The following is a 15066-nucleotide window of genomic DNA, read 5'->3' on the forward strand; positions in this document are numbered from 1 at the left end:
CAGGGTAAGCAAGGCCGTGGAAAAAGCGTGGAGTTTGCGATTGTGCAAGGTGCATTTTTTTTTTATCTAGGTTTGGCGCTAAATATATAGCGCAAGTGCGAGCCAAACGGACGGCTTAACATCGAGCCAGGTGGCAGACATTTTCCTCGGAGAACGACGGATCGCTCAGCCCAGGGAGAAACGAAACGGCGGCTCGAAACTCCCGTAGCGAGGAGCTGCATTTAGCTGATTACTAATTAATAACCTTTGAATTAGGCCTCTGAATGGCAGAAAAGGGTTGCAAGCAGGCATAGATACGTCCCAATTAGGAATCGCGGCAGCACACAATTTCTTTTCCATTTCGGCGGACTCTTATTTTTGGTTAATTACTCTTAGAGAGCCATCGATGACGTAGAAATCTCCACGTTCCATTTTGTCGCCATGTTCCCCTTGCGCACTTAAAGAAGGGAACGAGAAGAGGAGGAACGAAAAGGAGAGGGGAGAATAACCAAGTCCAGCAGTTGCAATCGCGGTTTCTTGTTCGGCGGGCGAGCAAAAGTTTTGTCGCGCGGTCTGGCCGTAATTTGGTGAATCCGACCAGAGGAAAATCCGCTGATCGACGGCGCGGGAAAAACCCCCTTAGTGAGCGAGAAGGCCGGAAAATAGTGGAGAGATTTTTTTTGTATAGTGGAATAAGTTATTATGTAAATGAAAAGTGGCAGTGCGAAGGAGAGAGGGAAAGATAAGGAAAAAGAGTCCATCATTGTTTTTTAGTGTCCCTTATGTGCTCCGTCTTCTTCTTCCTTTTTTTTGTTTCTTTTGTTCAGTTTTAGCAAGCCTATGATTAAGCAATAAGGCACAGTGGGTCAAAGACCAATACAGTGAGTGAAAAAATATTTAAGTTTCCCACAGGTGCGGCAGACTCCAACGGAAGCGCTTTCGTCGGTGGAACTCCGGATTGTTGGTGAGTGATTAAATCACGTAATTGCAATGGCAATGATCAATGAGGTATACATAATTTGGTGAAAAAGAAAGAAAGTAATTACGTCTGAATTTTCGATTCCTTGTCCCACTGTCCGCCGCGAGCGAAATTAGGTCGAAGTTTTAGAGCCTCTGAAGAAAAGGAAGAGGAGGAATGCGAATTCAAGGCCAAGGCCAAGAGTGGAATGTCGGAATTAGAATCTGATTTTTTTCTGTTTGTCCGTCTCTCTTTAACTCTCGCACATATGTATGTTGTTTTTGCCACCAGAGCAGCAATCGCTCTCTTTATTTGATTTGTTTAATTTTAATATTCTTAAGTTCCATTTGGGTGCCTATGGCACACTCGAAATTAGTGGAGATCTAAATATCGAAATATTCTCTATTATTCGACTCGCATACAATTCTGATAGTTATTTAAGGTCCCACATTTTTTCTCGCATGTGATTTTTACTCATTTTTGTTTACGTTTTGTTGCTGGCGCATGCACTTGTTGCTAGCCTCCATGCTGAATTACCCATTTGTTAGCTGTAAGAAAATTCTCTTAGTGTGTTACGAATAAAATTTATAATGTGCTAGAAAGCTTTTCGTTTGCCTATGGCTAGGATAACTCCCGTGTGAATATGTGTTAGTGATCTTAAAAGGGGCCGTCCGAGTATATTGTGCAATGCAGATTTTTGGAGAAAGGCGGCCAAGGCAGGGCGGGCATTAGCGACCTCGAGGCCATCAGAGGATCGCAAGGAAGATGGGGAAAAGTAGTTGTCGTCCGATTTTCTGTTTTATGTTGAACTCTTTCAGCCCTCAACCAATTCTTGTCGCTGCACGCGAAGTTATTTGAATATTTAAAGGAAGATCAGGCTGAGGTATAGGGACAAGACCACCACCCCAAATAGCCGACAAGGAGCAGCTGGACCATTGCGCGTGCGTCCCAAATACCTCCCATCACCACCCAAGCCGAGTAGCAATCCGTTACATTCTGCCTGTTACATACTTTTCAACGAATCTAGTATACCCTTTTACTTCGAGTAACGGGTATAATAAAAACTGTTCCAAGCATCGTTCTACGGTTAGGGTAAGTTAATTAACATTATTGTACTGGAACAAGGAGGTAATCTAAGGTTTGCATCCCAATTAAGGCGCCGTAAGGCAAAAAGTAAGAAGTTCTTTTGAACCGATTCATTGCGGTCCGAGTAAACTTCGTATACCATACTCAAGGATCGGACGGACTTGAGATATAAATAAGGATTTGGTTTTGTAAGGATCATCAAATTCCTTTGACCACCGTTTTATAAAACCAAGCACACCCCTGGCCTTATTTTTTTTTTATTTTTTTTTTTTTTTTATTAATTTAAAATCTGTCCATGTGGACAATAATTAAATGTTTGGGTGGGGGGGGCATTAACTTAAGGGATTACAAAGTTGTAGATAGGTCGGGGGTTCATTGTAGTGGGTTATAAGTGGGGGAGATCAAGCGGGTGTTTCCTCTGGAGGCGCCTGGTGGTTTCACTATTGTCCAGGAGGTTGATAGCCAGATGGTTTGGGTGGTTGTCTAGACGCTTGGCGTATCTCGCACTGAATCGGGAGATTTCCTCTGCTACCCACGGTATTCCTAGCTCCTTATGGATTGTCGAGTTCTCGTGGTATGGGTGAGCGTCAGAGATTAGCCTTAGGCACTTGTTTTGAAAGCGCTGTATGCGGATTCGGTTAGAGACGCTTGCAGTGCCCCACAACTGAATCCCATAAGTCCAAATTGGCTTCAGGATGGCCTTGTACAGGAGGAGTTTTAGGTTCTCCCTAAGTTTGGACCTTTTCCCGATGAACCAATGGAGTTGCTTGAGGCGCAGGTCGGCCTGGTGTCGTTTGGCGATTAGGTGGGGGCGCCAAGTGAGCCTCCGGTCTAGCGTCAATCCGAGGTATTTCGGGGTGCTTGAAGATGGAATAGTTTCCCCGTTGAGCGTGACTGGGGGGCAGTCTCCTCTGCGCAGGGAGAAAGTAGTTTGGGTGGATTTGTCTGCGTTCACGGCAATGTTCCATCGCTTCAACCATGGGTCGAGGGCATCCAGCTGGCTTTGAATGATGGCTGATGCTTCTTGGGGGTCTGAGGCGGAGGCTAGGAAGGCGGTGTCATCGGCGTATGTGGCCACTGTTAGGCTTCGGGAGGGTGTGATAGGAAGGTCTGCTGTGTAGAGTGTGTACAGTATTGGTCCAAGAACGCTGCCTTGGGGTACTCCGGCTCTTATCGGCCTAGGCGTGCTGGTCGCTGTTCCGCAGCGAACTTGGAACTCTCTACCCTCGGTGAAGGATTTGAGGAAGGCGAAGTGGGATCCGGGAAGGTGCGACTTGATCTTGTAGTGGAGACCAGGGTGCCAGACTTTGTCGAAGGCCTGTTTGACATCCAGCATGACGGCGCAGCAGTATTGCTTCCTTTCGAAGGCCTCCAATATTTGCTCTACAAGCCGGTGGCATTGCTCTGGTGTTCCGTGGGAGCGCCTGAAGCCAAACTGGTGATCGGGGATCAGACCAGCCTCGTCCAGTGCTGGCAACACTCTGCGCAGAAATACTCTTTCGAGTATTTTGGAGAGGATTGCCAGCAAACTAATCGGACGATAGGAGGCGAGATTGGCTTCAGGTTTACCGGGCTTGAGGATGGTGATCACATCGGCGCGTTTCCATAGTTTCGGGAAGTACCCTAGCCGGAAGCAGCTGTTAAATATGTTGGCGAGCAGCTGTGAGCAAAATGTGGGTAACATTTTTAGTGCAGTAGCGTCGATGCGATCGGGGCCTGGGGACTTGCCGTTTTTCAGTGAGGCAATTTCCTGCGCGATCTCCTCTGGTGCAACGGGCTGGATTGCTGGTCCTGGAGCACATGGGCTTTCAACAGCTCTGATGGTGTCAGCTTGCTCTGCAGCTGTGCATCGGTCAAACGGTGTGAAGGCAGTGTGGAGGTGGTCAGCAAAAGCTTCGGCTCTTTCTGCCTCAGACCGACACCAGGTGCCGTCCGCTTTACGCACTGGTACCGTTTTCTTGGCAGGTCTTTTGATATGCCGCGTGACGTTCCACAGGTTGTGCTGCGGGTCTCCAGGTTCCAGGTCTTCAAGGAAACGTTGAAACGAGTCTTGGCGTAGGGTCGTCAGTTTTTCCTTCAGTTCCTTGGAGGCACGATTGAGCGCTGTCTTATCCCTGGGGTTACGCGAGAGGAACCATACCCTTCTGAGGCGTCTTTTCTCGGCCACGAGGGCGGCTATTTCTGGGGACCACAGATGCAGGTCCCTTGCTGGAGTTCTCGGGGTCGTAGGGGGAGGAGGGTTCGCAAACTCGGCGGCATTATGTATCTCCTTGTTTAAGTCATCGATGGCCGCGTCTATGTTGCTTGGTGTGGAGAGGTCTGGGTCTGGGTTTAGTGAGGAGAGCATCCAGAACGTGAACTTTGGGGCATTGGTACGATTCCCCGTGAGTCTACGGAGCGGCGTCTTCCTGAGGACGGGGATGTTGAGGAGCAGGTTGACGGCGCTGTGGTCCGATACGAGCCTGTCGTATGTGGTGCAGACGAGTTTGGCACGACCTATGCCTTTGCAGATCGCGATGTCCAGCAGATCCGGCGGCTTAGAAGGGTCCGAGGGCCAGTGTGTGGGCTCTCCAGTAGAGTGGCAGTCCAGGTTTTTGCGTATCAGGTACTTGTGGAGCGTTTTACCTTTGGGGTTATTTGTCCTTATTGGCAATAGACGAAATAGGGTCCATAAGAACACCAAGATGATCAACATGTGTTATTCTGTCCAAAGACCACCCTTTTAGAGTGTAAGTCGCGTGTATTGAGTTGGCACGACAAAAGGTCATAACTTTACACTAACTTTACAAAGTGAATGCATACCAGAATGCTTTACTAAAATCCGTATAGAGGACATCTGTTTGAAGATAATTTTTGAAGCCCTGTACTACGAAGGAGTTTAGCTCCAGAAGGTTAGTAGTTGTCGATCTGCGGAAAATAATAAATAACCTACAAAGGTGCTGCAAATAAGGGGTGATAACGTTTTCAAAAGGCTTAGGGATAGCAGATTTGCGCTTAGTGTTAACAAAATTATAAAACTGTTTGGGATCCTGTGTGAACTGGAACTTACAACGGTTTAAATAACTCTTATAACACTGAGCATTAAGCACGGTAAAATTTAACCAAGCACTTACATATTTGGAAAATATGTTGCAAGAATAAAGATCGGACCAAGTTAAGCCAGATAAAAAAAGATTTAGCCTACGAAAACAATGAATTCGTTTGGTTGACTTATCTGGCCTCTCTTTTATTACGGTACCTGTGTCCCTCGAAAGTTGGATGGTATGGATCTTGTGGTTGACTAAGAGGTGCTACTTTAGTCAGAAACACACTTTCAGGACTTGTAACAAAGCATAGATCCAATAAACGACCAAGAGAATTTCGAATATACTTAACTTGCGACAACGATATGCCGAGCAAGCCGTCAATAAAGTCATGCTGTGCTGTAGGCAGAAGAATATTCTGTGGACCACTTAGTCATATTAAAGTCACCTAGAAAAACTAGTTGGTCCCTATCGGACAGTCTATTTGAAACGGATTGGATAGCGGACAAATGGTTTATATATTCAGGAAATTCAGAAGTCGGCGGAATGTAAAGCTCGTAATATAAACAAAGCTTTGGAGATTCCTCTAGAAGCTTGAGGCTATTAAATTGTGAATCTAGCGCGAAAAAAAGATCATCAGCTCGACGAAAACTATCTTAAGCCACGCCAAAACTGCTATTCAGTCCTTTCAAGCCACCTTTAGTTTTCATTCGCAACTCCTAGGCAAGTATCACAACAATATTTTAGATTAGGGCCTTTAGCTAGGTCATCACTTGCTCGTCCGTTAAAGCCCTTAGTGTGCACCATTTTATCATATAGCCAACAGGTCGCCAACATTTTTGACTGCTCAGGCTTTATTATCTGACGGTATTTGTATTGATAGCAGACAACATTGGTTTCCATTTTTAATTGGGTTTTGACCAATGTACCAAAAGACAAAATTAAAAATGTACCGCAAGAGCGCAGTCTGCACTTTAGAATTTTGTGTGGAAGAGCGAGAGAGCGGGTACACTGTCCAGTAAAGTACAAAAACAACACTAAGCAGCAGTACGGACAACGCACGAAAGAGAGAGTAAACAAAACGCACAGACAGAAAGAGAACAGATTGAATTTATTTATTAAAATCACAAATCACCCTTACGCCCACAAACCGACAAAAGCTGCCACGCCCACACTTTTGAAAAGTGTTTTGATACTTTTTCACAGTTTTGTCTTGTACATTTTTCTCGATTTGCCAAAGTTGTTTTCTGTGACGTCCACAAAACCGTCCAAAGCTGGCACGCCCACACTTTTGAAAAATGTTTTGATATATTTGCCAATAAACATTTTGTCACGCCCACCCTAACGCCCACAAACCGCCCGAAGCTGCCACGCCCGCATTTTTGAAAAATGATTTGACATTTTTTGTTAGTCTTCTAAATTTTTTCCCGATTTCCTAAAAATCTTTTTACCACGGCCACTCTAACGCCCACAAACCGCCAAAAACTGTCAGTGTTGAAGAGTCTTTCGCACTCTCACTAGCTGAGTAAGGGGTATCAGATTATCGGGGAACTGAATTATAGCGTTCTCCCTTGTTTATTATGAAATTTTTAAGAGTAGATCGGTTCAAGTTTTTTATTCGGAAAATTAATATGTTACTATATATAGTTTATGTGGTCGCAAACCTGTTCTTCTACCTATAACACTCTTTTTAAAAAATCTTTTTAAAAAAATAACAATAAGGAACGCCTGAGATCGACGTTCAGACAGACAGACAAGACAAGAGTCGGCTGTTGATCCTGATCTATAATGTATATAATTTATGGAGTGGGAAGCGCTTCTTCTAAATTGTACATACTTTTCAACAAACATACACGTAATATACATTTTTATTCTACGAGTAACGGGTATTAAAGTAAAATTCTCTCTTGCACTCCCACGTTATATGTAAGTAACGGGTATCAGATGGTCAAAGAACTGAAGCGTGTTCTCTTGTTTAAAATTGTGATGAATTTTGGTCCTACACGGTATATAATAATAGCCTTTACATCTCGGAATCTTCAGCTATGTATTTTAATATTACGGATATTTCAGCCAGGTGCCAAATATGCTGATCCCCTGTGTACTCTAATATTTTCAATTATTGTAATTATGACTACTCTGCGTCTGTTTCGGGAGTCTATGGGAATCATCGTGAATGCAGTTCCACAGAACCTTAATATGCGCACTCTGCATTTGGAGCTGGGCAGCCTCCAAGGTGTCAGGTCAGTTGACAAACCAAGTCCTCCAATGGCATCCTCTCCTTAAAAGTGTGTTTCAATTTGCAGATCTGTCCACCACCTAAACGTGTGGCAACAAACCTCTCAGCAAAGGGTGCTGATGGTACATCTCGTTATAGGTAAGTCTCTGAAATGGATAGAGCTACATATTCATTAGTTTCTACTGCGTTTCAGACTCTCGAGCTGACTGCAATGAGGTACTGCAGACTGCCACGGAGCTAGTCGCTGGCCCAAAATATAACGTAAAGCATGCAACTATTCAAATAGAACCAACAACTGAGTAGTCTTTACTAATGAAATTAATCTGAAAATTTTTGTTAATTCTGAGCCACAGAGGTATCGATGGCATCTAGACGTTTTATTAAATCATGTTATTTTACTTTATATTTAATGTTTATAGTTTGCTTATGTACTGTAGAATTTATTCTTAAGCATTCAGTGACATTACCCCAAAGAAAATACATTATTCGACTTTTAGAATTAATTAATTTAATCTGACATGAAACGTACCAAATACACCTTAGATAAAACAAGAGAGAACGCTATAGTCGAGTTCCCCGACTATCTGATACCCGTTACTCAGATGGTGGAAGTACAAAGGAGAAATTTTCATACTGACAGTTTTTGGCGATTTGTAGGCGTTAGAGTGGGCGTCGTTGAAAATCAACAAGACTAATACAAAAATAAAAAAAATATCAAAACATTTTTCAAAAGTGTGTGCGTGGCAGCTTTGGGCGGTTTGTGGGCGTGGCAAAAAGTTTTTTGGCAAATCAATAGAAACTTACAACCCCAATACAAAAATAAAAAAATATCAAAACATTTTTCAAAAGTGTGGGCGTTGGAGTTTTGGGTGGTTTGTGGGCGTTAGAGTGGGCGTGGCAACATAAATCGACAAGCTTGCGCTGCGTCTATGTCCCTGGAGTCTGTATGCCTAATCTCAACTTTCTAGCTTTTGTAGTTCCTGAGATCTCGACGTTCATACGGACAGACAGACGGACAGACGGACGGACGGACAGACGGACGGACAGACGGACATGGCCAAATCGACACGGCTATTGATCCTGATCAAGAATATATATACTTTATATGGTCGCAAACGCTTCCTTCTGCCTGTTACATACTTTTCAACGAATCTAGTATACCCTTTTACTTCGAGTAACGGGTATAATAAAAACTGTTCCAAGCATCGTTCTACGGTTAGGGTAAGTTAATTAACATTATTGTACTGGAATAAGGAGGTAATCTAAGGTTTGCATCCCAATTAAGGCGCCGTAAGGCAAAAAGTAAGAAGTTCTTTTGAACCGATTCATTGCGGTCCGAGTAAACTTCGTATACCATACTCAAGGATCGGACGGACTTGAGATATAAATAAGGATTTGGTTTTGTAAGGATCATCAAATTCCTTTGACCACCGTTTCATAAAACCAAGCACACCCCTGGCCTTATTGACAATAGACGAAATAGGGTCCATAAGAACACCAAGATGATCAACATGTGTTATTCTGTCCAAAGACCACCCTTTTAGAGTGTAAGTCGCGTGTATTGAGTTGGCACGACAAAAGGTCATAACTTTACACTAACTTTACAAAGTGAATGCATACCAGAATGCTTTACTAAAATCAGTATAGAGGACATCTGTTTGAAGATAATTTTTGAAGCCCTGTACTACGAAGGAGGTTAGCTCCAGAAGGTTAGTAGTTGTCGATCTGCGGAAAATAATAAATAACCTACAAAGGTGCTGCAAATAAGGAGTGATAACGTTTTCAAAAGGCTTAGGGATAGCAGATTTGCGCTTAGTGTTAACAAAATTATAAAACTGTTTGGGTTCCTGTGTGAACTGGAACTTACAACGGTTTAAATAACTCTTATAACACTGAGCATTAAGCACGGTAAAATTTAACCAAGCACTTACATATTTGGAAAATATGTTGCAAGAATAAAGATCGGACCAAGTTAAGCCAGATAAAAAAAGATTTAGCCTACGAAAACAATGAATTCGTTTGGTTGACTTATCTGGCCTCTCTTTTATTACGGTACCTGTGTCCCTCGAAAGTTGGATGGTATGGATCTTGTGGTTGACTAAGAGGTGCTACTTTAGTCAGAAACACACTTTCAGGACTTGTAACAAAGCATAGATCCAATAAACGACCAAGAGAATTTCGAATATACTAAACTTGCGACAACGATATGCCGAGCAAGCCGTCAATAAAGTCATGCTGTGCTGTAGGCAGAAGAATATTCTGTGGACCACTTAGTCATATTAAAGTCACCTAGAAAAACTAGTTGGTCCCTATCGGACAGTCTATTTGAAACGGATTGGATAGCGGATATTATATATTCAGGAAATTCAGAAGTCGGCGGAATGTAAAAGCTCGTAATATAAACAAAGCTTTGGAGATTCCTCTAGAAGCTTGAGGCTATTAAATTGTGAATCTAGCGCGAAAAAAAGATCATCAGCTCGACGAAAACTATCTTAAGCAACGCCAAAACTGCTGATCAGTCCTTTCAAGCCACCTTTAGTTTGGCGCATAAAAAGTTTCATTTCATTCGCAACTCCTAGGCAAGTATCACAACAATATTTTAGATTAGGGCCTTTAGCTAGGTCATAACTTGCTCGTCCGTTAAAGCCCTTAGTGTGCACCATTTTATCATATAGCCAACAGGTCGCCAACATTTTTGACTGCTCAGGCTTTATTATCTGACGGTATTTGTATTGATAGCAGACAACATTGGTTTCCATTTTTAATTGGGTTTTGACCAATGTACCAAAAGACAAAATTAAAAATGTACCGCAAGAGCGCAGTCTGCACTTTAGAATTTTGTGTGGAAGAGCGAGAGAGCGGGTACACTGTCCAGTAAAGTACAAAAACAACACTAAGCAGCAGTACGGACAACGCACGAAAGAGAGAGTAAACAAAACGCACAGACAGAAAGAGAACAGATTGAATTTATTTATTAAAATCATAAATCACCCTTACGCCCACAAACCGACAAAAGCTGCCACGCCCACACTTTTGAAAAGTGTTTTGATACTTTTTCACAGTTTTGTCTTGTACATTTTTCTCGATTTGCCAAAGTTGTTTTCTGTGACGTCCACAAAACCGTCCAAAGCTGGCACGCCCACACTTTTGAAAAATGTTTTGATATATTTGCCAATAAACATTTTGTCACGCCCACCCTAACGCCCACAAACCGCCCGAAGCTGCCACGCCCGCATTTTTGAAAAATGATTTGACATTTTTTGTTAGTCTTCTAAATTTTTTCCCGATTTCCTAAAAATCTTTTTACCACGGCCACTCTAACGCCCACAAACCGCCAAAAACTGTCAGTGTTGAAGAGTCTTTCGCACTTTCACTAGCTGAGTAAGGGGTATCAGATTATCGGGGAACTGAATTATAGCGTTCTCCCTTGTTTATTATGAAATTTTTAAGAGTAGATCGGTTCAAGTTTTTTATTCGGAAAATTAATATGTTACTATATATAGTTTATGTGGTCGCAAACCTGTTCTTCTACCTATAACACTCTTTTTAAAAAATCTTTTTAAAAAAATAACAATAAGGAACGCAGTAGTCGAGTTTCTAGTACCTGAGATCGACGTTCAGACAGACAGACTAGACAAGAGTCGGCTGTTGATCCTGATCTATAATGTATATAATTTATGGAGTGGGAAGCGCTTCTTCTAAATTGTACATACTTTTCAACAAACATACACATAATATACATTTTTATTCTACGAGTAACGGGTATTAAAGTAAAATTCTCTCTTGCACTCCCACGTTATATGTAAGTAACGGGTATCAGATGGTCAAAGAACTGAAGCGTGTTCTCTTGTTTAAAATTGTGATGAATTTTGGTCCTACACGGTATATAATAATAGCCTTTACATCTCGGAATCTTCAGCTATGTATTTTAATATTACGGATATTTCAGCCAGGTGCCAAATATGCTGATCCCCTGTGTACTCTAATATTTTCAATTATTGTAATTATGACTACTCTGCGTCTGTTTCGGGAGTCTATGGGAATCATCGTGAATGCAGTTCCACAGAACCTTAATATGCGCACTCTGCATTTGGAGCTGGGCAGCCTCCAAGGTGTCAGGTCAGTTGACAAACCAAGTCCTCCAATGGCATCCTCTCCTTAAAAGTGTGTTTCAATTTGCAGATCTGTCCACCACCTAAACGTGTGGCAACAAACCTCTCAGCAAAGGGTGCTGATGGTACATCTCGTTATAGGTAAGTCTCTGAAATGGATAGAGCTACATATTCATTAGTTTCTACTGCGTTTCAGACTCTCGAGCTGACTGCAATGAGGTACTGCAGACTGCCACGGAGCTAGTCGCTGGCCCAAAATATAACGTAAAGCATGCAACTATTCAAATAGAACCAACAACTGAGTAGTCTTTACTAATGAAATTAATCTGAAAATTTTTGTTAATTCTGAGCCACAGAGGTATCGATGGCATCTAGACGTTTTATTAAATCATGTTATTTTACTTTATATTTAATGTTTATAGTTTGCTTATGTACTGTAGAATTTATTGACATTAGTGACATTACCCCAAAGAAAATACATTATTCGACTTTTAGAATTAATTAATTTAATCTGACTTGAAACGTACCAAATACACCTTAGATAAAACAAGAGAGAACGCTATAGTCGAGTTCCCCGACTATCTGATACCCGTTACTCAGCTAGTGGAAGGGAGAAGGAGAGTCTTAAACACAGTTTTTGGCGGTTTGTAGGCGTTATAGTGGGCGTGGCAGAAAGTTTTTTGGCAAATCGATAGAATTTTACAAGACTAATGAAAAAACAAGAGAGAACGCTATAGTCGAGTTCCCCGACTGTCTGATACCCGTTACTCAGATAGTGTAAGTGCGAAGGACAGTTTTTGGCGGTTTGTGGGCGTTAGAGTGGGCGTGGCCAAAAGTTTTTTGGCAAATAGATAGAAATTTACAAGACTAATACAAAAATGAAAAAATATCAAAACATTTTTCAAAAGTGTGGGCGTGGCAGCTTTGGGCGGTTTGTAGGCGTTAGAGTGGGCGTGGCAAAAAGTTTTTTTGCAAATCGATAGAAATTTTCAAGACCAATACAAAAATGAAAAAATATTAAAACATTTTTCAAAAGTGTGGGCGTCGCAGTTTTGGGCGGTTTGTGGGCGTTAGAGTGGGCGTGGCAGCATGATTGACAAACTTGCGCTGCGTCTATGTCCCTGGAGTCTGTATACTTAATCTAAACTTTCTAGCTTTTGTAGTTCCTGAGATCTCGACGTTCATACGGACAGACAGACGGACAGACGGACGGACGGACAGACGGACAGACGGACGGACATGGCCAAATCGACTCGGCTATTGATCCTGATTAAGAATATATATACTTTATATGGTCGGAAACGCTTCCTTCTGCCTGTTACATACTTTTCAACGAATCTAGTATACCCTTTTACTCTACGAGTAACGGGTATAAAAATGAAAACATATCAAAACATTTTTCAAAAGTGTGGAAGTAGCAGCTTTGGGCGGTTTGTGGGCGTTAGAGTGGGCGTGGCAAAAAGTTTTTTGGCAAATCGATAGAAATTTACAAGACCAATACAAAAATGAAAAAATTTCAAAACATTTTTCAAAAGTGTGGGCGTAGCAGCTTTGGGCGGTTTGTGGGCGTTAGAGTGGGCGTGGCAACATTAATCGACAAACTTGCGCTGCATCTATGTCTCTGGAGTCTGTATGCTTAATCTCAACTTTCTAGCTTTTGTAGTTCCTGAGATCACAGCGTTCATACGGACGGACAGACAGACGGACAGACGGACAGACGGACGGACGGACAGACGGACAGACGGACGGACAGACGGACATGGCCAGATCGACTTGGCTATAGATCCTGATCAAGAATATATATACTTTATATGGTCGGAAACGCTTCCTTCTGCCTGTTACATACTTTTCAACGAATCTAGTATACCCTTTTACTCTACGAGTAACGGGTATAATAAATAATGGTTTTGTAGTTATTGATCATAATGAATCCTAATTACTAAGGACTATATCAGGAGGAAATAAAATTCTTCTTTGGTCATAAGGAATGTTACACCAATCAAGAGCTATCGCAAAAACTAAAGAAATCAGAAAAAAATCATATGGCTAAAGTGATAAATGTATAAAAGTAAAATATTAAATATTGGAAATGTAATTCTTGTTTAAAGGCACCTTATTTCCTTAAATATTTCTAATTCAACATTTTTATAAAATTTGAAATTTTTAATTTTTGTATTGGTCTTGTAAATTTCTATCGATTTGCCAAAAAACTTTTTGCCACGCCCACTCCAACGCCCACAAACCGCCAAAAACTGTGTTTAAGACTCTCCTTCTCCCTTCCACTAACTGAGTAACGGGTATCAGATAGTCGGGGAACTCGACTATAGCATTCTCTCTTATTTGATTCTACAAACACGATTGGCTTCTGCCATTGGGTTTTGAAATGCATTTTTAAATGATACATTGGGATTGATAGTATTTTTTTATTTTTCTGAGGTTTTTTTTGTCTTCTTTAATTAAAACAATATCATTTTTAAAAGTGCGTTTATAATAGTTGTAGATAGTAGTGCGATATTTCAAATAATATGTTACAAAGACTTGAAATTAAATATTAAAAACAAGAGAGAATGTTATAGTCAAGTTGCATGACTAACTGATACCCTTTACTCAGCTAGTAGAAGTGCGAAAGATAAATTTACACACTAACAGTTTTAAGCAGCTTGTAAGCTTTAAAGTGGGCGTGGCAAGAAGATTTTTGGCAAACCGAAAATAATTTACAAAAATGTTATAAAATATCAAAATACTTTTCAAAAATTTGGGCGTTGGCGTTTTGAGCAATTTGTGGGTGTTAGAGTGGACATGTCAAACATTTCTCAAAAGTGTGGGTGTGGCAATTTTGGGCGGTTTGTGAGCGTGACAACATGAATGGAGAGAAAATCCGTTATTCCGAAACTTTGATTTCGTGTTTTCAATTAATTTTCCTTTGGCACCTACAGCAACAAGGAACACTATTTGAGCACTTTGCAAACCCATCTTCCCAATTTTCTTGACAAGTATGCCTTCCCAGAGCAGAAAATCACTTTTCAGCAAGATGGGGATCCGAAGCACACTGCGAAAATTGTTAAAGAATGGCTAGGAAATCAAAATTTTAAGACGATGGAGTGGCCAGCGCAATGTCCGGACCTCAATTCGATTGAAAATCTATGGTCAATCGTAAAGAGACGGCTCAGACAGTATCAGTCAGCCCCATCCAACTTGGACAATCTTTGGGGGCGTGTTGAACAGGAATGGAATAATATTCAAAAATGAAATTTTCGAAAAACTAGTTGAAAGTATGCCAAAATGTATGAAAAATTTCATAGAAAATAAGGGTCTTGGAAAAAATATTAATAATGAATTTATTTTGTATTTTTTCTAAAATGGTGCAAAACTGAGTACATGCCGCTGGCTTTTGTTTTTGAATTATTACTTTTTCATTTCTTCCTTTTATATTTTGCTATTTACGCCTAATTGTAAGAAATGAACAAGGTGTTCAATAAAAAAAGGTTTTGTCAATTAAATTATTAGTTTGATATTTATGTGAGCTCAAAAATGAAAACGTTGATCGTGGAATCACTTTTGCTCCCCACTGTAGTCATTCAATATTAATCAAATACAACCTAAAACAAGAGAGAACGCTATACTCGAGGTCCCCGACTATCTGATACCCGTTAGTCAGCTAGTGAAAGT

The 15066-nt window shown here is 41.2% G+C and overlaps 1 protein-coding gene across 1 annotated transcript; it reads left to right on the forward strand.

The window, feature by feature from the left end:
- Positions 1–11215: 11215 nt before the first annotated feature.
- Positions 11216–11949, forward strand: LOC120320727 (probable zinc transporter protein DDB_G0283629). Its single transcript, XM_039371206.2, has 3 exons — positions 11216–11404; positions 11468–11538; positions 11594–11949. The coding sequence occupies exons 1-3, from the start codon at positions 11292–11294 to the stop codon at positions 11701–11703; spliced, it is 294 nt and encodes a 97-aa protein (XP_039227140.1). The 5' UTR covers positions 11216–11291; the 3' UTR covers positions 11704–11949.
- Positions 11950–15066: the final 3117 nt, after the last annotated feature.

The sequence above is a fragment of the Drosophila yakuba genome, chromosome 2L (assembly GCF_016746365.2).
Source record: "Drosophila yakuba strain Tai18E2 chromosome 2L, Prin_Dyak_Tai18E2_2.1, whole genome shotgun sequence".
In the NCBI taxonomy this organism is placed as follows: domain Eukaryota; kingdom Metazoa; phylum Arthropoda; class Insecta; order Diptera; family Drosophilidae; genus Drosophila; species Drosophila yakuba.

Bases quoted from the DNA above. Each gene is read 5' to 3' on its own strand.
- LOC120320727 (XM_039371206.2), top strand. From the start codon at position 11,292: ATGACTACTCTGCGTCTGTTTCGGGAGTCTATGGGAATCATCGTGAAT. The intron at 11,405-11,467 runs GTCAGTTGACAA...TTCAATTTGCAG, and splicing joins GGCAGCCTCCAAGGTGTCAG to ATCTGTCCACCACCTAAACG. The intron at 11,539-11,593 runs GTAAGTCTCTGA...ACTGCGTTTCAG, and splicing joins GATGGTACATCTCGTTATAG to ACTCTCGAGCTGACTGCAAT.